Here is a 27,760-nt window from a genome sequence, read left to right as displayed (position 1 = left end):
CCGCTATGTCTAGCTGGAGAATAATAATTTCAAAAAAAGTCTGCATGTGACCATCCGTCTCAGAATACAAGATAACCTGATGGAAGAGGCCTGTATTTTTGTGAGCAGAAGCTGGCATTGTACATCAAAGTCGAAGAAATAATAATAGCGCCCCCCACCCCTCAACATAGAATGCATCGAACAAGGTAGAAAGAAACACAATGCGCATTGTTAGGCAGACAAAACATTTTGTCATGCACTGCTGCGAGGATGAGTAGGGGGGGTGGGGGGTGGCACCGTGTTTGTACAAAGTCTACCCAGAAAGACTGAGAAAGGAGACAGACTCCATCTTATGTATTCGAGTTCGTGTTTGTGGGAGTAATCCGATTTTTTCTGTTAACTCGATCATTCCCTGCTATTGACAAATTTATTCGGGAATCGAAAATATGACGTAAAACGCCATTCCTGAATTTGTTCGGGTTTTCATGCTTGGATGCCGATAAAGCGCTGACAGTGGCCTCTGGCAATGTTTTTTTCCACAAGGGGGCAGCGTTTGACTTTTTTCCATGTTAAAGCTTTGTTGCAGGTTCAGCTGTTGTTAATGCGCTATATAAACCAATATGTATGTATTGCATTGTATTTTGGACAGCCACCCACATTTCAAGCTCATCTAACTCCAGACCCATATAATTTAGGAATTAACTCTTTTTTCTGATAAAAGAAGATAGTCTAAGGTTTCTAATGCTGCATTGAATGTTTATGTAGTTCAAAAACTCAATATTCTGTCGGTCCTGGAATTCAAGTGACAATGACAAAAACCTTGGCACCGGAGTGGACACATTTTTGCACGTCTGGCAGTAAATGAGTTAAAAAAGGGAGTGTAAATAATGATTCAAAAGTGCGATCTCGATCCATGAGGACTTTGACATACCACATCAGAGGGGCTGGGGGGGGGGGGGCGTTTGCGTTCTCCGGAGGCAGGCGTCCTCATTCCTAAGTGTCGCTCAGAAGAGTATCAAGCGGTCCTCCGCAGCCTCCTCAGGGGAGGGTGGGGGGCTTTTGAGGCACTGATACCGCAGATGCTTTGCGTCTTGTCACCTTCCCTTTGCGGCTGCTGCGTCTTCGCAGAATCACCTCGTTAGCCATTTCGTGCCCTGAATGAACAAAGCAGAATGAGATGCTTGTGAAATATTGATCAAGTCAAGTGGCAAGTGGCGATCGTATTGTTTTGTTTTATTTTTTTTTCCAATTTGGTTCGGGAGTCGTGTTTGTCGAACGCAGCCTGGTTAAGTTATTCTTCTTCAGTGAATGTTTGTTCCCGAGGGATTTCGACGCGCTCCCTTCAAAGTCCCGTCGGCACAGGATGCACAGAGCTCGCCGTGTGCTACAGTCGGCAACCCGTTTATGCATGCGAGGAGCCTGTGTGCTTCAGGAGAAAGCGATGCGGGGCGCCCCGCACCCCGCACCCTCGTATTTTGCATTGTATTATAGCAGGCGCGAGGCGGGATGTTCAAAGGGAATGATTAAGCGGTGCATGCCGAAGGTGAATCCGTAAACGTTGGCTTGGAAGCGGCCAGCTGGACTTGTGCTACCTGCTCGAGCCTTTTTAGTCACATTAATATGGCGGCGCGCCATGCTCTAAATAGCACTGCGGGGACTGTAAAAGAGCATCGGGGGTGGGGGTGGTGGGAGGAAAGGTGGGAGAGGAGTGGGAATGCAGATAACACAGAGGATTCACAAAGTAAGTGAGAGTGGGAGTTTTTCTTCTCAAATAGTTTGGGAAGTATCTCCACCTTGGCAACTGCGCGATGGTCTCATGTGACTCATACGCTCTATAAAGTAGGTTAGTGGGTTATTGTTTTAACGTTAAAAGCGCTAAATAAGATTCTGGCCGTGACTGGAATCATTAAGCGGTAAAGACACAGCCCCAAAGTTATTTTATTGCATTTTTTTTTGGGGGGGGGGGGCTGTGATGATCAGATGTGTCATTATGACTTTTTTTAAGTATCAGGTGACATGAGGATTTTACCATTTTAAAGTCACGGCCTACTAACATTTTGTTTTGGGGAGGGCGGGGTGATGATCAGATGTGTCACAAAAGTACGGACTTTAAATAAAGTTTTTAAATTCAATTTTTTTTACTGTCGCAAAGTAACGGGCCACATGAGGATTTTATCAGTTTAAAGTCACCGCCTACTATTTTTTTTTTTGGGGGGGGGGGGTGATGAGCAGCTGTGTTATTAAATACATTTTAAAATGTATTTATTTATTTATTTATCTATTGATGAGAAGGTTTCTTCAGCAATCATCTGTACTTCTTTGAAGGTGTCGGAAGTTTCGCTTCTTATCCAAGAGGCTTTGTCAGCGAACTAAAATCTTTTTGCTGGTAGTTTTTGCCCTATATATATATCCCTACTGTCCAGACGTGGCGGTGCCGGACTATGTGATGATTGGTCCCTGCTCTCAGGTTGGTGGGAGCAGAGGACTACTCCCTGCGGCTACACTGATTACTTCTACTGTCCTGACTGCTTACTTCTATTGTCCTACCTGAGTATGTGGTCTACGACTGGCCTGACTGCCCCATTTGATCTGGTATCACCTCGTTCAGCACAACTAAGCCTATGTTGCCTAAGAAATCGGTTGTAGGAACGATCCAAATTGAACCTCGCCCCACCATGGCCATTTAGTGAAGGGTTTTGCTGTTTTATGAAAATAGCTTCTTTTACTCCCCTTTCAAACCATCTATTTTCTTTCGCTAAGATTTTAATGTCATTGTCGTCAAATGAGTGGTTGCTAGCTTTTAGGTGCATATGAACTGCCGATTGAGACCCACTAGTATTATCCCTGCGATGTTGATAAAGTCTTTTTTTGAGAATTTGTTGAGTCTCCCCAATGTATTGCTCTTTACAATGTTCATTTTTTACAATGTATAGATTTATTTATCAATGTATTTATTTTACTACAGCAAAGTATCGGTTCACATGAGGATTTTATCATTTTAAAGTCACCACCTACTAAAATTCTTTTGGGGGGTTATGAGCAGATATCATTAAAATACATTGTAAAATGTATTTATTTATCTATGTATTTATTTATTTATCCATGTGTTTATTTTACTGTCGCAAAGTAGCGATTCACATAAGGATTTTATCATTTTAATGTCACCGCTGACTAAAGTTTTTTTGGGGTTGTGATGAGCAGATGTCATTAAAATACATTTTAAAAGTTATTTATTTTACTGTAGCAAAGTATTGGGTCACATGAGGATTTTATCATTTTAAGGTCAACGCCTGCTTACATTTTGACTTCACGAGGGGACCACGAGAATGGCTGCCTTTCCTAAAGCTCATGTATTTTGTTTTTCTACTTCTTTCATTCCTTTCATCTTCTTTTCATAGCTTTGCTGCTGTGACATGTAAATGTCTCCACTGCGAGACTAATAAAGGTCAATCCAATCCATTAAAAAAAAAAAAAAACATTGTAATATTTTTTGGGGGGTGGGGTGTGATAATCAGAGGCGTCATTAAATAGATTTAAACAAAGTTATGTATTTATTTAATTTACTGTAGCAAAGTACCATGAGGAAAATATTGTTTGTAAAAATTTGTGACCATTCCAAACCTATTTTTGATGATTTTCCCTATTGGACATAATGTTAACATTACAACATAAGGAGTACTGTACTCAAATAAGAAACGTGAAACTCTGATTTCAAAACCGCTTGGCCACGAAAACCTGCACGTGTATATCACCCCGTCACCTCTTCATCACCTTTCCTTCTTGGACGACACCCCGCAGCCAAATTGTCAACAAATAGCAACTACTTTGCTTTTCCAGCCACTTAATGACTACTTTGTTTTTGAATTCTTCAATTTAATCCCACCGTCTGCATTTTTCATCTCCAGCCAGCTTCCCGTCTTCACTCCCCACCAGCCCGCCTTGAATTGCGTCTTTCGGCCAAACTTGAACACAAGCATTTGGATTCCTTCCCTGACAAGAACGACTTCCCTCGAGCAACTCTTAAATTTGTGTTAAGAAACATGTCCGCGTCACTGTCATCTGTTATTTTGTCTCGTCCCAGCACCTGGGTCATCGTTGTCCTTCTGAAACGTAGCCTATCAACACGTAAAGACTATTTAAACAGAAACAAATGAAAATAAATGATTAAAATTGTCTTTTCTACTGATTGTTTTTGTAAAGTCTTTGAAAGCAAGGAAAGAAAAATATGCTCAAAGCAGGGCCAACTGCATTCGAAAGAATGCATTTTCTGCATGAACAAACTGCCCTCTTCCTTAAACGGCACGGAAAATGAATGAAGAACATAATATTGGTCTCAAATACCCCATTAACAGGGAAAGTTACATTATTTTCTTCAGAAATTAAAGATTGATCAATTTTCTCTTTCAGCTGCCGACGCAACGGGTGCAATAAACCCAGAATAGTATAGTATCTGTAATGCGCATGACAGTAATGAATACCCACACACACATTCTGACAAATACAACATAAAAAACCGCCGCTAATGAAGAAAAATCTCACTTCTATAAATGTAATGCCCACCATTGATTGACTTGTTCACCCCATCAGTGTGCTTTTTTTGTTTTAAATGTAAAGACGCTCCCCTACTTACGAACATTCATGTTACAAACAACGCTAGATACGAACATTTTTGCAGCTAAGCAGAGAAATGTTTTAATGTCCCGAGTGCGGTTTCTCATTGATCGTGATGTACCCAAGATTTCACTATTTGTCGTTCACAAACACAGCAAATCCCCCTCCTTTCTTCTTACCGCTCCTGCATCCCTGTCCGCACATACGAGGTGGAAGCCCTCCATCCAACTCAGCGTGTGTGTGTCCTGAGTGATCGCCGACAGCCGTGTATCTGTGAGGAGCAGCGAACTGGTGCAACGGTACTCCATCTGATGTTGCGTCAGCGCCGCTAGCTTGTCCATCTTGTTCGGGAGCGATCTCACATTCCTCATAATGCCGGACGGGAGGACATGTCAGTATCTTCTTCAGCGATCCTTTCCAGCCTGAAAGCCTCGTTTTCTCCAGCTTCAGCTCGATGTCTGGTTTGGCGGCTGCTAGCCCACCATGCTAGCAGCTGGTCTCGACCGGAAACAATGGGATCGCGTATGCGAGTGGTTACCCCGTTCACAGGAGTCACAAAAAAGTAAAATAATCATGGAGATGAGCAGAAATGAAGATGCCTATATCCTGCCTGTAGGTTTTGGGGACAAAAATACACAAAGCACATTTGGACAAATACATAAATAAAATAGTAGGATGGAAAGGCACTCAAACAGGCTTAGGAACTGCTGTAGAGGCAGTCGCGCAGGGACCGCCATGACGAAATACTACACAATGCTCCTTTTTCAAAATTGTGTATCGAGTTCATATTTATGCACTGTATCTTTACAGAGCATATATTTTATTAAATGTTTATTTTTCAGTACAAACCAAGTTACTTATACAAGCCTTAAACATATGTATATAAACATAAAATATACTTATATACGCGTTAAACATACATTCCATACAAAATATAGCACTGAAGCAAGTTACGAACGAATTCACCTTACGAACAACCGTTCCGAACATATCTTGTTTGTAAGTTGGGGAATGTCTGTCTAGCAATTTACGAACAAATTCTCATGACAAACGACGCTCGGAACATATCTCGTTCATAAGTTGGGGAGCGTCTGTACACTGTGGAGCTAAAAAAAAACAAAAATTGGACACATGACTTCACATGAGTGATATCCAAACGTCTGACACGCCTGCCTTAATGCTCATCTTAAATCAACCCCCACACCCCCATCTGTTCCTCCAAATGCCAAACACAATCTGGCTTCCCGCAAAAACATCAGGTGAAAATAGCAACCACGCATACACTCAACCTGCAAACTCTCCGTTATTTTTTAGGTCGTCCTGAAACAATTAAGTAAGCAGACTTGGGAAGGGGAAAGTTGGACACATGTCAGATGTTACTTGATCCCAATGTGGGAATCTTTATGGTCTCCCTCCTGACCCCCCTCAGAACACCAGAATGGGGAGTGGGAACAGCCCCAAACCAAAGGACAACAGATTCAGAAGCACTGAAAGGGGACAGGGGGGAGTTTTTTTGGGGGGAGATGGGCCATGCCAGCTTTTAAATCACCATCGGAAAGTCATTAGAAAGCCGGCGGGGCCGAGCGGAGCCGGCCGCACAGATTGCGCGCTCCCGCGCACAATACGGGCAATGAAGTGGAAGGGAAGCGGGAGTGTCCGCGGACAGATTTCTTTACACCAGTTACAGCACCGACCCTAAAGTTTCCCCCTCAATCTGCGCACGGACGTAAAAAGGCTGTATTCATGAGGTGTTAACCGTTGTGTTAATCGAGAGGAATGTATTCAAAGTGTTTGCGGCCATTAGCGACAGATGGGCGACAAGGTGATGGATGGGCGCAGGAGTTAACTCGGAATCAAAAGGACACTGAACGTTTGAGTAAAAAGGACATTATCAAGATGGCGGCATTCCAATGCCAATCCACGACGCCGCCCTTTTCACGGCAGGCTTCCAAACGACCCGTGATGCTTTCATTACGCGTGGATCGCTATTAAAATTTAGGGAGCGTAACGTCAATGCAGACTCGAGAAGTATTCCGTCCGTTTTTGGCTCCACATCAAAGTTGAGCTGAAGCAAGGCGGGCTACACCCCGATTGGTCACCAGCCAGTCGCAGGGCGCCAACACTACTGCCCCTTTTGTCATGTAGGTAAACACATACGGTATAAACTAGCGATTTGGTGATTGTTCGAATGATTTTTTTCCCCCATACACATAAAAATCATACCTTAACTCATTCACTGCCAGACATTTGTGCAAAAATGTGTCTACTCCCGTGCCAGGGTTTTTGTCATTTTCACTCAAATTGCAGAATCCACAGAATATTGAGTTTTAGGACTACATAAACATTCAATTCAGTGGAAGAAACTTTAGACTCTCCTCTTTCATCAGAAAAAAAATTGTTAATTCCCAAGTTATATGGGTTTGGAGTTATCTGATCTTGAAATGGGGCCAACCGTACAAAATACAATACATACATAGTGATTTATATAGCGCTTTAACAACAGCTGAAGCTGTAACAAAGCTCTAAAATTGACAAAAGGCAAATGTTGCCCCCTCATGGAAGGGAAAAACATCGCCAGAGGTCTGACCTACGCTTTATCGGCACCCCCGGAAAGAAAAAAACAAAACCCGAACAAATTTGAGAATGGCGCTCTCCACATCACACTTTTCAATTCCCGAATAAATTCAGGGATTGGCAGCGATTGAGTTCAATATGCTTGCCTGAATATTCACCGTTCGGATTCTGGTGACAAAAAGCAACATTGTTCCTTTCACTAATGGCAAGAAGTCAACAACGTCCGGAAGGAGAAAAGCAGCCCCAGTCCATTAGATTAATACTATGTTTGATAACTGCTATGATGAGATAGTTTCTGAGCTAAGAGTTTGATTTAGCTTGGATGGTTCAGCAGGGAACACACACATACACACATATGCACACACACAAATCTCCGATTGATCCTCACGCCACTTCATCACGTTTTTCAATTTCCTTAAGAGTTTAAGACCATCACGGGCGCTTCTGTCCCACTAAGTGAAGTGTTTTCCTCTCTTTAGAGACTTCTTTCACTTCAGGTCAGCCCCACTTGCTGCATTCACTACTAATCATTTTCATCTCTACTCGCGGCTGAGCCCGCGACGCCCCCTCCCGCCATTCACACACAAACCCCTGAGAGCGGTTCTCTGTGGCGGAGAGGCGATAATTGGATAATTAGTGATGGGAACCAATTAGGAGTGAGCCGCTTGTGACGGCACGCGAGTTAAGCAAAGGTTAGCCGAAAGTGGGGGTGAGCGAGGAGTTGTGATCGATGATTTCACCCCCCTCCCACCGTAAGCTCATTGCGGTCTCAACGCACCCCCCCCTTCCCCCCACTCTACCACTACCCGCACTACTTATGCGGTGGACAAAAGAGGGCAAATCGGCGATTTCCATCTCAAAGAGTTAAGCCCCCCCCCCCCCCCCCCCCCCCCCCCCCCGACAAGAAAAAGAGGTCGACCCAGCAGCCTCACTGCCTCAAAATACCATCCGATTACTCAAGCAAATGGAAGCACAATGGGGGAAAAAGGAGAGAGATGTGGAGTGGAAAGGGGGGGGGGCTTATTCTCAAAAGATGTATTTATTTATGCTAAAAGAAATGCTAATACATCCCGTGAAGAATGGATGGGATTTGAAGACGCTTTTCTAATTCTACTATTGTGCAACTCGCGTGCAGACGGGCCAGAGCGACACGGCCATCACATGACCAGGTTCTCTTTTCAAGATGGGTGTCCTTCAAATGACTGCCCCCCCACCCCCCACCCCCATTGCCTTTTCCCTTTTTGGCTCTTTTTTTTAAGGGATGCACACGCAATCCCCAATGCAACACGGTGCTAATTTGCATCTGATTGGCCCTTTTGGATCGCCGCTGAGTGTGAGAGTTGGAATGCGCGGGTTTCCGTGAGCGCCAGCTTGCATACAAAAAAGAAGTGAGAGAGAGAAGCATGTGAAATGCTAAACTGATGTGAGAGCGCTCATCACGGTGGGACCACGTGAAGCTCGAGAACAAAAAAAAAAAAACACTAAAAAAACGTGCTACCCTGGTGATTCGTAACCATTAACTCATTCACTGCCATTCATAAATTTATTCGGGAATTGAAAATATGATGTAGAGCGCCATTCCTGAATTTCTCCGGGTTTTGTTTTTTTCATGCTTGCGTGCCGATAAAGCGCTGACCAATAGCCTTTGGCTATGGTTTTTCTCTTCAACAAGGGGCTTCATTTCCCTTTTTCCTTGTTAGCGTTTTGTTCCAGCTTCAGCTGTTGTTCAAGCGCGATATAAACCAATATGTATGTACTGCATTGTATTTTGGACAGCCGCCCTCAGTTCAAGCTCATATAACTCCAGACACATAATTTAGGAATTAACTCTTTTTTTTCTGATGAAACAAGAGAGTCTCAGGTTTCTTATGCCAAATTGAACGTTGATGTAGTCATAAAACTCAATATTCTGTGGGTCGTGGAAGTCAAGCGACAATGACAAAAACCCTGGCACTGCAGTGGACAAATTTTTGCACGTCAGGCAGTGAATGAGTTAAAAAACTATATACAGTAAAGTCTCGTTATATCGATATTCAAGGGAGTCCGAAAAAATATCGATATAACCGGGACTATCGATATATCCGACCCTGTTTGCATGTAATTTTCTCCGTGTGTGCATAGAAATAGTATCGATATAACCGGGACTATCGATATATCCGATATCGATATAACGAGACTTTACTGTTTATAAAAAAAAGGAAGTATGTCGTGTACAAAAAGTGTTACGGGGGGAAGACGAGGCGAGACGATGGACGATGTCCATTCACGTGTCTCCTATTTGACTTTGTGTGGCAGATGGGTTCTTTGTAGAACACGCCAAGTGATATTAACTTCTACTGCAGGGCGAGTGTTGCTCCTCCATAAGAGGGAAGGAGGAGAGGGGTGGATGGATGGAGAGAATAAGAAAATTCTCCTAAAGAGCCGTGACGGGGGCCCCCATGCGCTCTCTAAATATATTTTAATAGGTGGGAGCCTCGCGTCCAGAGCAATTCATCTGCCATCTCGCTGTAATGAAAGGGGATTGAGGGGTGGGGGTAGGAAGGAAGGGGGGACAAAGGTTGCATGTGGCTTTGCCTCATTATGCTCCTACGAGGTCTGCGTGGAGGCGGCGAGGCTTAGGGGTCCCCGCAGACCGGCTCGGGGGCCACAATGGCCGAGCGGACGGCTGCAAAGGGAGCCCCCGCCGTGCCATTATAGGCCGACTACTAACGAGGGCTTCATACGCCTTTGATATAATCCCTCCGCCTCGACAGCCAAATCCCATTTGTAACGCGTTTGCGTTCACCTGCTCCTGCAAAATATGTTCCTGCAGGCGAGGCCAAGTCGTCGTATTTCATAGGGGACGTTAATTCAAAAAAAAAAAGAACATAAAAAAATAAGCCACCCTATGGCGCGCAAGATATCTCGTGATCTGATCTCAAATTAGAATCAGATCAATGTTCAAATCGCTGTTTTTTTGCTTGCATCAGATTGAGGCTGAAAGGCAAACAATTACTGGATTACAACACGCCAGGGTGCAGGAGGGCGGAGGATAATAGACGGCGGAGCGAGTTTATGGAATTTATTAATAGGAATAAAAGAAGCAATGAAAGGAGGATGCTGACAACGGTTGGAGCGCATTCCCATGGATATCAGTTTTTTTCTATAATTTTGTGTACAAAAAAATCCATAAGAAACACATTTTTGATGACTCCGCAAAAAAAAAAAAGTGTCCTCTTATCTTTGCACTCCAGAAGAAAGCCGCTGTCCAGTTTTTGAGATGCACACGCGGGATGCAACCATGTCAAAACATAAATCTACGGATGGACAGCACCCCCCCCCCCCGCGCTTTGCTTCAAATGTTTTGTCCTCTAGCCCGGGGACACTGCGCCTTGCCTGCACCCCCCCCCCCCAGGATTCATTTAACGTCAACAAGCGCTGGAAACTATAGCGGGTGCTAAATCACGCGCAGAATTGAGCCCACATCCCGGATGCCGAGCTTTTTGACAGTCGAGGAATCTCTTATAGGGGTTTAGAGGTCTTTCAGGAGTTACCCCCTCCTCTCCCGTTCCCATCTCCTGCTTCCCCCCCACCCCCGGATTGCTTTCGAAGCCCTGATTGGCCATGGTGAGGCTCATTTGCATGCCTGCGCGTATAAACCTATTTGCGGAGACTGCGGCTCGCTTTGCACTGTGTCGCCCACGGTGGGGAGAGAGGAGCGCATCGGCTACACATGGGACATTTATGACTCTGATTTGAAGTGGAGGGGGGGTGTATAACGGCATAAATTGTCAATACTAATTGGACCCCTGACATATTGCTGACTTAGCGTTTTGGTGTTTAAAAACAAAAATGGGGGGAAAAAGGTGGCTGCTGTTGTTGGTCTCTTTGACAAGCCTGGCGGTTGTCGCAAAGGCAAAGACGGTCAAGTACCAAACCTTCGAGGAAGACCCCCCCGGCACGGTGATAGGTAACTTGGCCAAGGACATTTCCGCCGCTTCCCGTTCCAGTTTCAGAATGATGAAACAGTTCAACTCATCTTTGGTCCGTCTGAGGGAGAGCGACGGGCAGCTGAGTATCGGCGAGAGGATCGACAGGGAACGCATCTGCAAACGCAGCCCGCGGTGCCTCATCACGTTCGACGTGGTAAGTTTCTCCAAGGAACAGTTCAAGCTGGTTCACGTCGAGTTGGAGGTCAAAGATATCAATGACAACTCCCCGGCGTTCCCTCGCAAAGAGGCCACCGTGGATATTTCGGAAAACACCGGCGTGGGGATGCGGATCCCGTTGGACTTTGCCGTGGATGACGACGTCGGGGCCAACTACATCCAAAGCTACCAGATCTCGGTCAACAGCCACTTTTCCATCGACGTCCTGACCAGGGCCGACGGGGTGAAATACGCAGAATTGGTCCTCATGAAAGAGTTGGACCGGGAGACTCAGGCATCTTACGCGCTCGAATTGGTCGCCGTGGATGGCGGGAACCCATCCCGCTCGGGAACCATGCGGGTCAACATCAAGGTGAAAGACTATAACGACAATAGCCCCGTTTTTGACCGCAGCAGTTTCTCCGTGGACTTGGCGGAAGACGCCCCGGTGGGGACTCTACTGCTGGATCTGAACGCGGAAGACCCAGACGAAGGGCTGAACGGGGAGGTGGTCTACGGCTTTGGGAATCAGGTGCCCTTCGAGATCCGCCAACTCTTCAAAGTGGACAGGAAAAGCGGCAGACTCACCCTGGAAAGCCCCGTGGACTTTGAGACCAAGAACACGTACGAGTTTGACATCCAGGCCGCCGACTTGGGTCCGAACCCCAGACCGACCATATGCAAAATCGTCGTTCAGGTGCAAGACGTCAACGACAACGCGCCGGAGATCTCCATCACGCCCATGACATCCATCACCGCGGGGATCGCCTACATCACCGAGGCGGCAGCCCGGGAGAGTTTTGTGGCTTTGGTCAGTACTTCGGACCGAGACTCTGGAGCCAACGGCCAAGTCCACTGCACCCTCTACGGACACGATCACTTCAGACTACAGCAGGCATACGAAGACAGCTTCATGATTGTCAGCACCGGACTGTTAGACCGGGAGAAAATCCCAGAGTATAACCTGACGGTGGTGGCCGAGGATTTGGGTTCACCCCCCTTCAGGACCATCACCCAGTACACCATCCGGCTCACAGACGAGAATGACAATGCTCCGGCGTTCAGCAAGCCAGCATACGAGGTGGCGGTGGTGGAGAACAACGCGCCGGGCGCGTACATCACCACAGTGGTGGCGCGGGATCCAGACTCGGGACCCAACGGGAAGGTGACCTACAAACTGGCGGACACCTACTTCATGGGTTCCCCCCTTTCCACGTTTGTGTCGCTGGACCCTGCCAGCGGTTCGCTTTACGCACTGCGAAGCTTCAATTACGAGGTGATGAAGCAACTGGAGCTTCGAATCACAGCCAGCGACGGCGCTTCGCCGCCCCTCTCCGGAAGCGCCAACGTTTTCCTGAGGGTTGTGGACCAAAACGACAACGCGCCCCATATCACCCACCCGGTGCTCAACAACGGCTCGGCCGAGGTGGTCCTGCCGCGGGACGCCCCGAGTGGCTACGTCATCACGCGGGTGAAAGCCCGCGATGCGGACGAGGGGGTCAACTCTGAGCTTTCCTTCCACCTGGCCAACGGCGAATCCTCCCTTTTTTCTGTCAACAAACTCACGGGGGACGTCTACCTGAAGCGGGCGCTCGGCCACCACGCGGACGACACCTTGAGTGCCACCGTGACAGTGAGCGACAACGGCAGGCCGCCCCTCACCTCCACTGCCGCGCTGCATTTTGTCATCATCGCCGGATCCGTGCCGAGCGACCATGCCGTGTACCAGGCGGGCGGCGGTGGGGCCCCGCCCGCGCAGTGGGACCTGTCCGTGGTGATCATCGTCGTTCTGGCAGGGAGCTGCACCCTCCTGTTGCTTGCCATCATACTCATCGCCACCACCTGCAACCGCCGCCGTGCCGACAAGACCGGAGAAGACAGCGACTCTTACGGGGAAAAAGGCACGCCGGGGCGGGGCCGGAATCACGTGGCCGGAAACCCGCTTCTGCCCACGGGGGCGGTGGCGCCGGGTTTTGAGGGCCACTCGTACGGCAGCCAGGCACACGGCGGGGGCGGTGGCGAAGTGTGCTCGGCCTCCGAGGACGGCAGCGAGGTCCCCTGCGTTTACGACTCGGACACAAATAGCAAACCGAGAGGGAATAAACATGAGGTGAGTGCGCCGTTTTCTGCTCGGTCATGAAAACCGCGAGGGGCGTTTAGCTAAACTGAACTTTTTCATTTCTTTTGCAGGGATATTCGACACTTCCCGGCTACGGGAATGGGAAGGAGGCTGTGAGGCCCATCACCATCTGGAAGGGCAACTCTTACGCCACCATCTCCGCCAGGGATCCGGCCTTCAGCGGCAAAGATAGCGGGAAGGGGGACAGCGACTTCAACGATAGCGACAGCGATGTGAGTGGGGACAACGGCTTGAAGAAAGACCCCGCATCCGTCCCCCAGATGGGCGTGCCGAATGGTGAGGAAAAATGGAGGGGAAACGGTTCAAGGTTGGCTTTTGTGGTCCCCCTCGGATCGGTCTCGGCCACGTACACGGATGCTAACAAACGAGCGTTAGCATCACATCTCAACACGGCAGACGTGTGTCGTTAACTCATCAACCCTGATGGCCGTTTGCATTGATTAGCTTAATTAAGTGAAGAAGGAATCCTCTGCAATTAATTTTCATGGCTGTGGGTGTTTGAGGGGGGTTGATTAAAGCATTTTGTGCTTCATTCACTTTTGTCTGACATCATCATCACAATTTGCGAGACAAACTAACTCCTCTCCTTGTTTTCCCCCCTAGCATTGTGGGCTTGCACCAGCGAGTGTAAAGTCCTGGGTCATTCAGATCGCTGTTGGAGCCCAACAGCGGCGAGAACCAACGCGGCCCCCTCACCAGCCCCGACCGTCTCCTCCTTCGGCAGCCACTCCAAGACGGCCTCTTTGCCTCGAGACCCCCACCGCAGGGACAACTACTACCAAGCGCACATCCCCAAAACTGTGGGCCTGCAGAGCGTGTACGAAAAGGTGCTGGACAGGGAGTACGACTACGTCATGATCACGCCTGCCAGGTCCGTGGGGGTCCAGGAGGTCTGCAGTGATGTCACCATACCCGTTTACGCACCCAGTCCGACACGCTGTGACAATAACGATGCTTGAAAAGACTACGTTGATTTGAAAAATATATATTTAATTTAAGCAGCCCTGGCAATGAAAGGTGTAAAAAGATATTTGTGGGCTTCTATGGTCATGTTTGTGCTTCATGTGAAAGAAAAAAAAATCTAATTTACCCACTTTGAGATTTACTGCTCGGATTGACACCAATTGTATGATATGCAAGTTTTTGTACAGACAGAGATTTTATTTTTTGATAAAAGCCATAATTATGCAGAGCCGTGTAAATACAGATCTTTAAGCATGCTTCTATTTAAACTCGACGACTACGGTTTGGCTTTCGGGGTTTGGGGCGAGGGGGGCTCCAACATATGATTCAAATGAATTATGATGTATGAAATGGTCTGAATGTATCATGCCATATTTGTACAGATTTTGTATGACCACAACGTTGCAACAGAAAATAAACTTTGAAATACTGCACCAAAAAAGGCTGTTTTTTAAGACAAAATTTGTCTCTCCCTCTCCATCTCTGCCCCCCCCCTCTCATTCATTCTCTCTCTCTGTTGCTCTCTGTCCATCTCCTCCCTCATCTCTCTCCCCCAGCCTCTCGCTCTCCCTCTTTCACCCACCTCTCTCGCCCCCCCTCTTGCTCTCTCACTCTCCATCTTTGTCCACCCCCTCTCTCTTGCTTCCACTCTCAAACAGCCTCTCTTGCCCTCTCTCTCTCACCCCTCTCAAACAGCCTCTCTTTCCTTTTTTCTCTCTCTCACCCCCTCTCTCAAACAGCCTCTCTCGCCCTCTCTTTCTCTCTCTCACCCAACCTCTGTCTTTCACCGCTCCTTTCTTTCTCTCTCTCGCTATATCTCTGTCCACCGCTCTCTCCCATTCTCTCTCCTCTCTCTCATTCTCTGGCCCCCCCTCTCAACCAGCCTCTCTCATCTCTCTCACCCACTCTCTCGCCTAACCTCTCTTTTACCTGCCCCCTCTCTCTTGCTGTCTCGCTCTCTGTGCCCCTATCTCCCATTCTCTCTCTCTCTCTCTCTGTTCCCCCTCTATCTCTCTCACTTCTCTGTCTCCCTGCTCTATTTCTTTCCCACTCTCTCCCCCATTCCCCTACCCTCTCTCTCCATCTCTCTTGCCCCCCCCGCCCTCTCTCTTAGTCTCCCTCCCTCCCTGCGTCCCCCTCCCCTCCCTCTCTTCGCAAATATTGGAAAATTGGTAAAAACCAATGTTGAAGAGGTGGGTCTTGAAAGGTGGTGGTGGGGTGGCAGCGCACGTCATGTGCAACAAGATCCGGAGAGCAGGCGTCTTCATGATAGGGAGGGTGGCTTCACCCTCCCTATTCCCCCTCAGAGGGAGAGAAAGAGGGCTGGTGGGGGTTGGGGTGTGAGCAAGAGAGACGTTGAGCAAGTGTCACGGGGCTCCTCAGGTGTTTGCTCCAGTCATGGCCAGGAACTCCGAGAAAGTACCGATCGCCTCGGCGGGACCGGAGGACATGCAGCAGTTCATGCCCCCGGTACGAATCGACTCTTTCAGGCAAAATGGTTTCGGCATGGGAAACATTGTGGACACGCTTTCAAATGCTTGGGATGTTCTTCTCATATTCACCCTCATTTTTTATTTGATTTATTTTTGCAGGCGTACTCCAGCGTGGCGGCGAAACCCGCAGCGACCGGGCGCATCCTAAAGGCCGGTATCGCGGTGCTCATCGCCGGGGCACTGTTACTCCTCTTGGGGGCCATTGGAGCCTTCTACTTCTGGAACAACAGCGAAAAACATGTAAGGCTCCTGTTGCTGTGACTTCAAGCGTGTCTCATGATGAGGCTCCGAAATGGGACATCAGGTCCGCTTCGCTCGACAATTCCATCTGGTTGCAGCGGCAGTTGCTGTGCCGTCACTTTATTTTGGAAAATGTTCCAAAGTGCACACAGCAAAATTGACTTTTTAATTTGACACAAGCTCTATATTTTTAAGGTTGGGGTGAGACTCCAAACTGGAGGCTGTTTTTTTTATGCAGCCTCAGAAAACACACAGATCGAAGTCAAACAAGACATGTTTCACGACTGAGTCAATGAATGGGGCCCTTGTTTATATGAGGAGGATCGTGGAAGGATGAGGGGGTGGTGGTGGTGGTGAGGGGTCCTCCTCTGGTCCGGCTGATGCTCCAGGGGCAAGAGGTGTGTGAGAGGAGAGGGGGAAGCTTGTTTTCTGGTGGTGCTGGTATTTACAAAGAAGGCTGATATGTTTGTCAAAAAAATACAGAATATATTCCCATGATTGACACGTGAACTGAAGAAAAAGTTGTCTCTGGGGTTGCAATTTTATATTTTCCCGTATTTCATTTGGGAAGGGGAATGTAAATCAATCCAGCGTACATGTCGGAGAGAAGGACAAAACAAAGTGGCGCCAGTGGCGGGCCTCGCTTAAATGCTACCCTTTGATCAGCAATAAACCAACCATTGATCACAAGGTCAACGTTATTGAGTCAACAATCAATATAGTTATGGTGGAGATCAACAATAAAATGGAGGGCCCTTTTAAATGCATGTTAATTCATCCACTTTAAAAAAAACAAAAAAAAACAAAACAGCAACAATCACAACAACGCACTTGCAAGTGTTGTCCCTAGACCAGTAGCCCCCCCCCCCCAAGGGGTGGGAGAATGCTTCCTAGGGGGTGCGAGGATACCCTGGGAGAAATTGACAATTTTTCGTGGCTAATGATCAGTGAACTGAAAAAAAGGGAAAACATTGGGAAATCAAGAAGTCGTTGTGTTAATTGGCATTAGTGATAATGCTAATTAGGCCTTATAGCTTTAAAGTAAACCAATGATGATTATCATAATTATTTAATATATAATAGATAAGATGTGTTATGTATTTGTATTTTTAGTAGTTTTAATTTTTCAGTCATTTAAATAAAGAATTAAATACATGACGGTTTTGTTACACGTTATGATTATTAATAATAATACATTTCATTTTCTGTATATGATAGTTGTCCATGTTAAGCACTTTGTTCCAGCTTCTGCTGTTGTTAAAGCGCTGTATAAATCAATATGTATTGTATGATATCAATATTGCTTTTCATCAATCCTGGAAGGGGGTGTGAGAACTGGTTGGTGAATTGAATGGGGTGCGAACAAGGAAAAGGGTGAAGCACCACTGCTCTTGACAGTTTAGATTTTGAAGCAGTCCCTTGTTTCAGCAAGATCGTTTACACCACAGGTGTCAAAGTCAAGGCCCGAGGGCCAAATCTGGCCGACCACATTCTTTTATTCGGCCTGTGAAAGTAAATCAAACTTTTTAAATTCTATGTTTGGTAAAGTGTGAACCAAAATTTCTAATCGGCCCATGTAAACGACAATAACAATCATTATTTTTTATTTCAAATGTGAAAACCAGTTATTCATTAATTTGTTGTGTGCTCTATATGTAACATGTGGAGGGAATTAGACATTCTATTGGCCCCCGAGTGGAAACCGTAATGACAATATGGCCCGTGGCTAAAAATGAGTTTGCACTTAGCCAACAAGCAAACGTTAGCCCGACATGGTAGCACATCTCCTACCTTTCACGCCGGTCTGCATTTTGTTTTGTGCGCAGGTGTACAACGTCCACTACAGCATGAGCATCAATGGCAAAGTGGAGGAAGGCACGATGGAGATCGACACGGAAAACAACATGGAGAAGTTCAGCACGGGCAGCGGGGCAGACGAGGCCGTGGAGGTCCACGATTTTGAGATTGTGAGCGAGCAAACGCCTCCGGGAGTGCCTGCGTGTGGAAATAACAGTACACAATTTTAGGAATGTGACTCAAACATGCACTGATTTTCAACAATAGTAAATCAATATCACATGTCAACATTTTTTTATGGGTGGGGGTAAACTATATTTCAGTCTCCAGCAAATATTTTCTCCAATTATCATTCTTCTTGGACATACGTAGCCTAGTTGTAGTAATCAAGACCAAAAAGGGAGGAATACCTAATAATACCTTTTTTTGCCCCCCCCCCCCCCTACAGGGAATCACAGGGATCCGGTTTTCAGGGGGTGAAAAGTGCTTCATCAAGACACAGGTGAAGGCCCGCCTGCCTGATGTGGATGGCCTCGATCGGGACTCAATGACCTTTGACCTGGTGGGTTTGGTCTTCTGTGTAGGTCCTAGAAGAGGCAACATGTAGATGTTAGTTTTAGTTTTAATGGGCACGCCTGCCCCCCTCGACTCTGACTCAGGATGAGAACGACCTTGATGATTTGATTCAGGTGTGTTTCTCCCGGAAGGGTTGGACAACACACAGGGCAGGGCCCCAGCCACGATTTAGGAGTACTTTTGCCCTCACTTGTGCCTGGTGGGGGACGACGCAGAGCAAACAAAACGTTAGACTGTATGACTGCGGGTTATTTCTGCAACGTATTTGCATACAATTGCACTAGAGTGAAATTTAATTCCTAGCAAAGCCTGGTGTGAGTGAGGGGCAGGTGAGTGTACCACTCGCTTGATTTGTTGCGGCTCAGAGGGCATAGAACGTTCATTGAAAAAGGCTCGTGTGATAAATCGCGGTAATCGAAGGCTCGTTTCTTCTTCTCAAAGGAGGATGAGGTGCTGCCGGCCAAGTTTGAGGATGACGTCGTCTGGGTGGCGGCCGGGGCACCGCTAGCGGATTCGGCTTTCCTGAGTGAGAAGATTAAAGATTTGTGTGGAGATCTGCCCATCTTCTGGCTCCGTCCCACCTACTCCAAGAGTAAGCAATCACGCAGCTCGGTTAGCACCAAAGCGTGGATGAATGTTGCTAACGCATGCGGGAAGTCTTCCAAATTCACTTTTTTGTCATGTCACGTCACTGGCCACGTCACTGGCCACTGAAAAAGGACAGTGGCCAACAGATGGCCCCCGGGCCATCTGTTGGCCACCATTATTTTGTTTTGTGTTGAAAAAAAAAATCCCCAAACTTTCTTCTTCACGAGACTTGAAAACACTGCCAAAAGTTTGCGATCTGACACCATCCCCGCTGCCCTAAACGTGTGATGTCATGCAGGCGGACAAAGGAAGACAGGGGCTGCCCCCCGCCAGCGCCGTCAGGCACCCACGGATGAGGAAGACGTGGAGGCAGAGTTCAACCCGGAGAACCCCTATCAGGTGAGTCACGCATAGAGGTGCAAATACACCCCCCCTCCTTTCCGCTTGTCATGCCACGACTGTCTGCTCAGATCTGGCAGTTCACCCGAGGACCCTTTGGGGGTGGATGGGGTGGGGGGTTCTCACAGCAGCAGATGCCGAGGTCACGGCGCAGGGCGGTGAAATGTCAATGCAAATCTGACCGAATCTGTTTCTTTATGCACGGGGCTCTTTAGGACAACTTTCCTTTCGGCGCAGAGGCTCTATGAATAATTCCATGCACGCTCACCCCCCCCCCCCCCAATCTGGCCTGCTTGCTTTACAGAGCTCACACCCCCTGCCCCCACCTTTGTACCTTTGATGCACGACTCCCTCGGTTTCCTCTGAATTCTTTTACACCCAACCTAGTGCACTCCAAATTTCAAAGTGGTTGGGTGGGTGAGTGGGGCGGGGGGCAACAGTAAAAAATGACAATGAGGGATGTTTATAAAATAAAGTCAGAAAAAACTAAGAATGCGAGAAATTATTGTAGTTTATAAAGGTACTATTCTGAAAATTAAAATATCGTTAAAAAGTTCATTGATTTAAGTAATTCAACTTAAAAGGTGAATATATTATTTTGACTCATAACATGCACTGCAATATATTTGAAACTTTTATTTGTGAGAATTTTGATTATGATGGCTAAGAGCTTCTGAAAACTGCAAAATCAGAGTCTCAAAAAATTTGAATATCACATGAAATAAAGAGAAAAAAATAGTTTCAATCTATGAAATGCCATCAGAAAAGTATCAGTTTGTGTACTCAGTACTTGGTTGAGCCCCCATTTGCTTGAAAAAAAGTTTAAGCCCTAATAATGAAAATTCTGACAAATAAAAGCTTGAAATATCTTGCAATGCATGTTGTGTACTTACAAACATTTGAGTTACGAACAACGGTACATACGAACATTTTTGCGGGTATGTCGAAAAACGTTCGGACAGAGATGCTGTAAGTTAAATTTTGTATTGCATGTTTTTTTCCGGGTGGTGCTTCTTTCCGCCGCTAATACCAACGTGAGGTGCTGTGAGAGCTCGCCCGGAATCCACCCCGCATCTGGCTTCCTCTGCCCGGTTCGTTGCAGTAACCGAGTGTGTAAACGTATCTTCAGCATAAGAACATTGACATTTTTATTGTTAAACGATCTCTCTCTCTCTCTAACATATGTAGCATTCTTTCCAGTTGCATATATTTTATTAAATGTTTATTTTTTTCGTACAAACCAATACAGGTTAATTATGCAAGCCTTAAATATACATTCCATAAAAAATAAAGCACTATAGCAACATACGAACAAATTCACCTTTACGAACGACTGTTCAGAATGTATCCTGTTCGTAAGTTGGGGAGCGTCTATATTCATTTCACCTTTTAAGTTGAACTCCTTAAATGAATTAACTTTGTTGTGATAGTCTAATTTTCTGAGTAGTCCCTATAGTTTTGCTCAGTAAACAAATATCGATCTCCGCTCATGTTTTGCCGCGACTCAAACACTGACCACAGTCCTGTGCTTCCTCTTCAGAGAAACTTAGAGGGGGAGGATACCATGAACATCGACCCCAGACTGGACCACGAGGGGGTTTGCTGCCGGGAGTGCCGTCGCAGTTACACGCACTGCCAGAGGATCTGTGAGCCGCTCGGGGGCTACCACCCTTGGCCGTACCATTACAGAGGCTGTCGGGTGGCCTGTCGGGTCATCATGCCTTGCAACTGGTGGGTGGCGCGTATTCTGGGCATTGTGTAAACCGCCCCCCACCTGAAAACCGCAACCTGGCCGGTTGCCATTCTGTTGAATGTAAATAAAAATGTCAGCATTTTTTAATTGAAAATCTAATCAATTGTATGAGGAATAATTCTCACCTGCATGCCCCCCCAGACTCCTTTTCCGCAGAAGTAGAAGACTCTTCATCCAAATGTATTTTTAACTGTTATCGGGGCGGCGATTTCAAAGTGCAATAATCTCAGAATAAACATTTGGTATGTTGAAAAATTACCTTATTATTTCATGATCTGTGGAAGGCGGCGGGTCATTGGGAGACATCCCCGTGCGACATATCACTTCAGAGAGAGCTGCCACACAGGAAGTTTTCCTAGCGAGTTCTTTCATGTCAAAGTTGCATTTCGGTGAACTTTAATGAGACTTGAACGTCATGCTACCCAATTTTACCCATGATGCAAAGCGTTTAGCTCTTTTTGATGTTACGGTGACGCTTCAGGCCTGGGTCGTGGGTGAGGGTAAGGATGAGGGCGTTGAGTTTGTGGATGTGTCAAGTATCCTGGGCGAATATCTTGACAAGACAGCCACCGCGTTAAGGCCTTTGCAGATGTCAAGAAAATTCCCCCAGCCTCCCAGCTAGACATTCAACCTGTCCGAAACAATTGGCAGACATAACAAAAGACGCGACGGCGTCGCTGAGAAGAACAAGAATGCTTTTATTTTCACAAAGGACTGCATCACACCGGCAGAATGAGCGGGGAAAAATACCCTTTACCGAGCGTGTGTGCAAAATCAAAGAAAATCCCAAGTAATCACTTCAAAAATCCAAATACCGCTCTGTCTTGACATTTTTTTAATATTCTTGCTCCTTTATTATATCATTGAAATCTTTCTGGTGTATTTACATGAACAAAGCGGTGAGGAGGGGGGGGGGGGTAATGTGTGGTATGCCGTTGTGTACTAAACTCACTTGGTTGTCATGAAGCTTAGCCACAAGTATTTTGGGCAATCGCGATATTCAACGATTTTGCCTTTTACACTGCTTGCTACAAGTGTTTTAAAATACTGTCAACTCATCATAATGTCACTCAAAAGCAGATTTTAAATACATAATGCAAGTCTCCAGTCATTGGAAAAACACGGCGATTGAATCACACATGACATCACTCATGACTTGTTTCCCAAAATAGTTGTTTGCTAGCTCGGGTCCGTGTGGAAAAAAACAAACAAAAAAAACACAAACATTCTTGCATCATAAAATACTGTTCGGATCAAAATGGATGCAAATGAGTCAATACCACCATAAGGTGCATTTCCCGTCGCCATCTATGTAGAATTTTGGAAAATATTTGGTCTCAACCACTATTTCGCAATTTCCGGTTGGATAATTCGGATATCGGCGTCATCATGTGAAAAAAAACACACGTCCTTATTTGATTATTTATTTACGGATTAATCAAGTAATTAATTTGATAATTATATTAGTGGGTATCTGAATTTTTGTTTATAAGGACAGGGATGGCATGCCAAGAACATGTACAGCCCAAAACAAAAGCAAAAAAAAAAAAAAATGGATTTTTCTATTCATAATGGGATATGAGCAGAGGTTTGCCCAAAGGCACATTCCAAATGATATTGACCCCTAGCCATCCAACGCCTCAGCTATTCTAAAAATACGCAACGGCGAGGCTGAGCCCAAACGAGTCGGTGAAATGAGTTGCTTGAGTGAACACGGACGGCGCTGTTCTGAAAGACCGCGCTCGGCCGAAAGTGAGAAGTTTTGAAAGCCCCTATGCTGGACTTCACACAGGGTGAGCTCGCAAACGCTCAGGTCAAACGGAGAGAGGGGGAAGGGAGGAGAGCAGGGGAAGAGAAAGAGTGAAGGGGGTGTTCAGTACTTTCTTAACTCCACATCATCCGGTGGGCTGACTTCCACTTTTCTCTTGCCAACATCTTTCCAGTTGGTGCTCAGGACTGTGCCATTTGACTCCGTCTGCGCAGGTATAGGTAGAAAAAAAAAACATATAAACCACGGCATGGGAATGGGGTAGCTACTTCATTAGCTCATTCACTGCCATTCCCAAATTTATTGAAGAATTGAAAAGCAATTTGCCATTTTGTTTATTCTTGCAGGGGTGCTGATAGAGCTTTGTTACAGCCTCAGCTGCTGTTACAGTGCTATATCAACCAATATGTATGTATTGCGTTGTATTTTGGACATCCTCTCCCATGTCAAGCTCCAGACCTATATAACTAAGGAATTAACTCTTGTTTTTTCTGATGAAAGAAGAGAGTCTAAGGTTTCTTACGCTTAATTGAATGTTTATGTAGTCCTAAAACGGAATATTATGTGAATCCTGCAATTTGAGTGAAAATGACAAATACCCTGGCCCTGGAGTGGACACATTTTTTGCACATCGTCTTGCAGTGAATGAGTTAAGCAGCTTCGTTAAGCAATACCTGCTTGCTTCAAAACACTTATATCTTCAATTAGTTGACGGCAGCAGTACTGTACTGGTACTATTCATTAAAAAAAACACTCGAGGGCTTAACCCAACTCAGAAGATTCAGTCGGCTTACAGTCAGAACTTCATGCTGATGAATTAATTAACACATGTGGGCTAAAGCTAAAAGTTTTTCTTGCAAACAACTCATACCGCACCGCTTCAAACAACCTGCACCATGTGACCTGCATTCCTATGCCTCCATTCCTCACCATCTTGTGAGAATTTAGTCAGATATGCGACCATTAGTTTTCTTTGGAGACTCCACCGTATTTCGCAAGACGCATTTTTTCCCGCTTTGTATTTTTGTCACAGTGCATTAGTTCACACTAAATCCGAGTACATTCTGACAACAACCGACAAGACGAGGTGTGCTGTAATCCTCTGCTGGCGGGGAAAGAAAAAAAAAATCATGTTCGTGTTTGTGTCGACGGGGAAAGAGGCAGTGTGGGTTGCGTTTTGTCTCTCGACAACTCTGTTCGCTACGAGTGCATCGGAATTCAAAAGCACGCAGAGCCACGTCGTCCCTACTCACAAAAGACTTGTTCATCGCGCGCCGGATTTCGTCCGAGCCATCGGCGTAGATTTGCTGAAAGAGCTGGTTGAGGGCCGCGTCGCCCTCCAACTTCTCGTTCTTCTCCTCCTCCTTGATATCCACCACCATCTTGTCCCATTTGTGGCTGTGCTGGCTCGATGTCGGGTACTCATCTGTTAACGACAAAGATGATTAGCATCCCGCTAACCCCCAAACCTAACTTTGGACCTTTCTGTTTTTAACGTGACACAGTTACTGACGAGTTTCAAGCTACCGTCAGATTCCCCCAAAGTCTCAACACATCTTGAGTTGAGTTAAATGAAAATAGGGAACAAGTGCCATAAATACGGCCATCTACACAGCGCAACTCTGTCCTTGCGGTTGTCACTTTGCGACCTGCATACAAAAAAGTCAGTTTTTGCGCTTTTAAATTATTGGATTGATCTGGTTATTTATTTATATATTTCACTGGAGCAAAGTATTTGGACATATGTGGAAATTATCATTTTTAAGTCATCACTTGCTAACACTTTTGTTTTTGATTGGATTGAATTAACCTTTATTAGTCTGCCAGTGGAGAAATTTACATTTCACAGCAGCAAAGTGATGAAAGTAAGAGGAAAGGAAAGGAAGAAGTAGAAAAACAAAATAAAAGGCAGCCACTCTAGCGGCGCCATCTTGAAGTCAAAAGAACAAAAAAAAAACTAAATAACAAATAATATGACAACAAAGACAGAGAGGCATTCATTCTTAAGCACTTTCTCTAGCCTCTATTACATGAAGCAGTTCTAAATGAAAGAGGAGAGGATCAAAGTATCCTTTTCACCCGTGCATCGGGGACGTCATGGTGAAATGTGCATGTCTACTACAAGCTAAATGTTGAAAGCAAACAACTAGCTGTAGCATCCATTGACGAAAAGAGATCTCATGTCTCACGTAAATCCGCTTCAATTCCAAGCCGCGACGGTTCAACATATATAAATTATTGAAGTCCAAAATGGCACCCAAGCATGTAAATTTCTCCTATGCAAGACGAATAAAGGTACATCGAATCCAATCCAATCATTTAACCCATCTCTGACCCCCTTTTTTTCATTTTGCATTTCAATGGCGAGGGGTCAAATCATCGGGTTTCTGCATTTCTTGCAAGACTTCAATAACAAGACGAACGGGAAGGGTGATGAGAGTAATCCAGACACAGATTTGCATAAATAAGGCACCAAATAAGCAGCAGACATATTGGGGGCAAGCGCGGACCCCAAAGCGGTGTCATCTCATAATGTGGCTTGTCAACGCTTGTGTTTAAATGTGGCAGTAGTAAACAAGCACACGAGGTTGAGCTGCTTGAACGCAGCGGAGAGTCTGATTGGACACTTCAACTTTTGCATCAGTGTATGCGCTTGCAAAAACGATTAATCCTTTTGGCAACGCGGGATAAAATACCAAGTTGATATTAAGCTGTCAGAAGTCCCTTTTTGTCCATATTTTTACCATCACGCCAAGGTGGTACAAATGCAAAAATCACAGACTGACTTGGATTGAAGTGTTTGATGTTGGAGTCCTGTCCCTCTCCCTCTAGCTTTTCCCATCTGATGCCGTCTCTCTTCTTCATCTTCATCTCCACCTGACAGATGTGGGGAGGGGAAGCCGGGGATGGTGGGGGTAGAACAAGGGAGACAACAATGTGTAACAAAATGTTTTTCTTTGGCGCGTGGGGACAAAAATAACACTTGCACCAGAGTGGAAGATACATGACATTTGATCATTATTGAGGCCAGAGAGAGTGGCTGTTCCCAGCCATCATCGACTGGGGCTCGGTGAGAGGGCACCTTTTGTGCGCGTGCGTGAGAGGCCGACAAGAGATGGAGAATGAGAGAGCGCGCGAGAACGACACGTCGGGGATATGCGGGGGCACAGCTCCATCTCGCACCGCGCTGACAGACATACTGCACTAACGAGACGCCTGTCAGCCAGGGGGCTAGTGTGAGAAATGGAATGAGCTAGACTGATGTGTGTGTGTGTGTGCGTGTGTGTGTGTGTGTGTGCATGTCTGGTGGCATTCTAAAGAAGCTGATCCAAATCATTAGACCAAGAAAACATGAGAAGAGGAAAACAATGCAGCAAGCCCTGGCATGGAAATGCATTTAATGTTGAGCTTCCCTGACAGGGTACATACCAATGAAACACGCAAGCTACAGTCCATTGTAAATCCCCCCATCACCATCACTCATTAATGACGTGTGCGCCTGATACTTTATGTGGATGTGTGTGAATGTGGAAGGAGGCGTTGGTTATGTCAGTGCAATTAGGGAACATTTCTGCTCTGCTGGGCAATGTGTTTCTTCATTTATGAGGGTGCCAAGATTGGAGAGGGAATCGGAGGTGGACAAGCGCTGATGACGGGGAAGAGTGGCACCGAGTGCAGACAGGGGTGGAGGAAGAAAAAAAAAGACTTGCGAGCCAACTAATTATCTTGACGTGCGGCTTTGGACTAAGGGACACCGTTTACCGATTTATTAGTAAGATAAGAAAACCTTTATTTGTCTCACAATGGAGGAATTGCCAATTTGCAGCACCAAAATTATGAAAGGGAGAAGAAGACGACATATACAGTGATACCTCGGCTTACGAACGAACGCTTTAGCTAATGAACATTTCGCCTTATGAACGTTAAATCCGTGAGAATATAATCTTGGCATACAAACTATTTTTCGGGAAACACATGGAGCGCCACAATGAGTGATGTGTCGTTCGCGAACGAGCCCGTTCTCCTAACAAGGAGCTGGAAATGGCAGCCGACTTTTTTTGTCCTCTATTCCCCGCCCCCAGTCTTCGGTGAAAGCCGCACGTGATTGGTCAAGATCATTAAAAAAAAAATAAATAAATAAAAAAAAATCTGATTATTAATGAAGTTTCTAGTGTGTCTGCCCGCATCGGGGCTGTTGCAATATCACAACTTCTAAGATCTACAGCCCAAAGCTCCTTGAGACACTTTATGCAAAAAGCTATCAACCCAGCTAAACAGAACACAATTGATGAGGAACTAGGTAAAATTTTTGCAGAGAAAGCACTCGGATATCGTCAAGAGGCAGCCTGGAAGTTCATCATTCATTGGTGATTTCAAGGCTAGGCACAGATGGTTTGAGAACTTTAAGCGTTGTACAGTGTTTCATAGTTGTATTCGTCATGGTGAGGCAGCCAGTTCTGACGATAAAGCTTACAAGGAATCATTCCTCAAGATGGTGGAAGAAGAAGGCTACGTTCCTCATCAAGTGTTTAACGCTGATGAAACCGGACTTTTTTTAAAAGATGCCTAACCGGACTTTCATTACACAGGAAGAGAGGTCTGTCCCTGGGCATAAGCCTATTAAGATAGGCTAACCATCCTTCCTACAGTCCTTATGGCAGGGGTGTCCAAAGTCGGTTCTCGAGGGCCGCCGTCCTGCCTGTTTTCCAGCTCTCCCAGGAGCAACGCACCTGATTCAAATCAACAGGACCA

At 46.0% G+C, this 27,760-nt stretch overlaps 3 protein-coding genes and 1 long non-coding RNA gene across 6 annotated transcripts in view; 2 read left to right on the top strand and 2 right to left on the bottom strand.

Annotated features, from left to right (window-relative positions):
- Positions 1-944: 944 nt before the first annotated feature.
- Positions 945-21,141, bottom strand: LOC148891582 (uncharacterized). 3 transcript variants are annotated; one of them, XR_016116453.1, is made up of 5 exons: positions 21,004-21,141; positions 18,596-18,696; positions 18,345-18,511; positions 17,919-18,122; positions 945-1,133 (listed from the first exon to the last, which is right to left on the bottom strand). It is a non-coding gene; the product is annotated as an uncharacterized LOC148891582 (long non-coding RNA). The 3 variants fall into 3 exon arrangements; XR_016116451.1 differs by lacking the exon at positions 21,004-21,141 and having other exon boundaries at positions 18,596-18,920; XR_016116452.1 differs by lacking the exons at positions 945-1,133; positions 21,004-21,141 and adding an exon at positions 15,987-16,105 and having other exon boundaries at positions 18,596-18,920.
- LOC148891583 (protocadherin-8-like) lies at positions 10,813-14,894 on the top strand. Its single transcript, XM_089008301.1, has 3 exons — positions 10,813-13,401; positions 13,482-13,707; positions 14,035-14,894. Exons 1-3 carry the CDS (start codon positions 10,996-10,998, stop codon positions 14,388-14,390), a joined length of 2,988 nt encoding a protein of 995 aa, XP_088864427.1. The 5' UTR covers positions 10,813-10,995; the 3' UTR covers positions 14,391-14,894.
- Positions 15,523-23,215, top strand: LOC148891581 (leukocyte cell-derived chemotaxin 1-like). The gene is made up of 7 exons (XM_089008399.1): positions 15,523-15,864; positions 15,987-16,127; positions 17,954-18,094; positions 18,373-18,486; positions 18,942-19,092; positions 19,387-19,487; positions 21,028-23,215. The coding sequence occupies exons 1-7, from the start codon at positions 15,793-15,795 to the stop codon at positions 21,247-21,249; spliced, it is 942 nt and encodes a 313-aa protein (XP_088864525.1). The 5' UTR covers positions 15,523-15,792; the 3' UTR covers positions 21,250-23,215.
- Positions 21,922-27,760, bottom strand: part of sugt1 (SGT1 homolog, MIS12 kinetochore complex assembly cochaperone) — a 16,930-nt gene continuing 11,091 nt past the window's right edge. Inside the window, exons 11-13 of the mRNA XM_089008398.1 lie at positions 25,795-25,885; positions 24,262-24,434; positions 21,922-23,215 (exon numbers count right to left, since the gene is read on the bottom strand). Of these exons, the coding sequence (XP_088864524.1) occupies positions 23,114-23,215; positions 24,262-24,434; positions 25,795-25,885 (366 nt within the window). The 3' untranslated portion in view covers positions 21,922-23,113. The remainder of the gene's footprint in view (positions 23,216-24,261; positions 24,435-25,794; positions 25,886-27,760) is intronic.

This window comes from Hippocampus bargibanti, linkage group LG11, assembly GCF_051943395.1.
Source record: "Hippocampus bargibanti isolate YZ-2025 linkage group LG11, ASM5194339v1, whole genome shotgun sequence".
In the NCBI taxonomy this organism is placed as follows: domain Eukaryota; kingdom Metazoa; phylum Chordata; class Actinopteri; order Syngnathiformes; family Syngnathidae; genus Hippocampus; species Hippocampus bargibanti.
The sequence above is the reverse complement of the archived record's forward strand: the minus strand, read 5'-3'. Positions and strand labels throughout refer to the sequence as shown.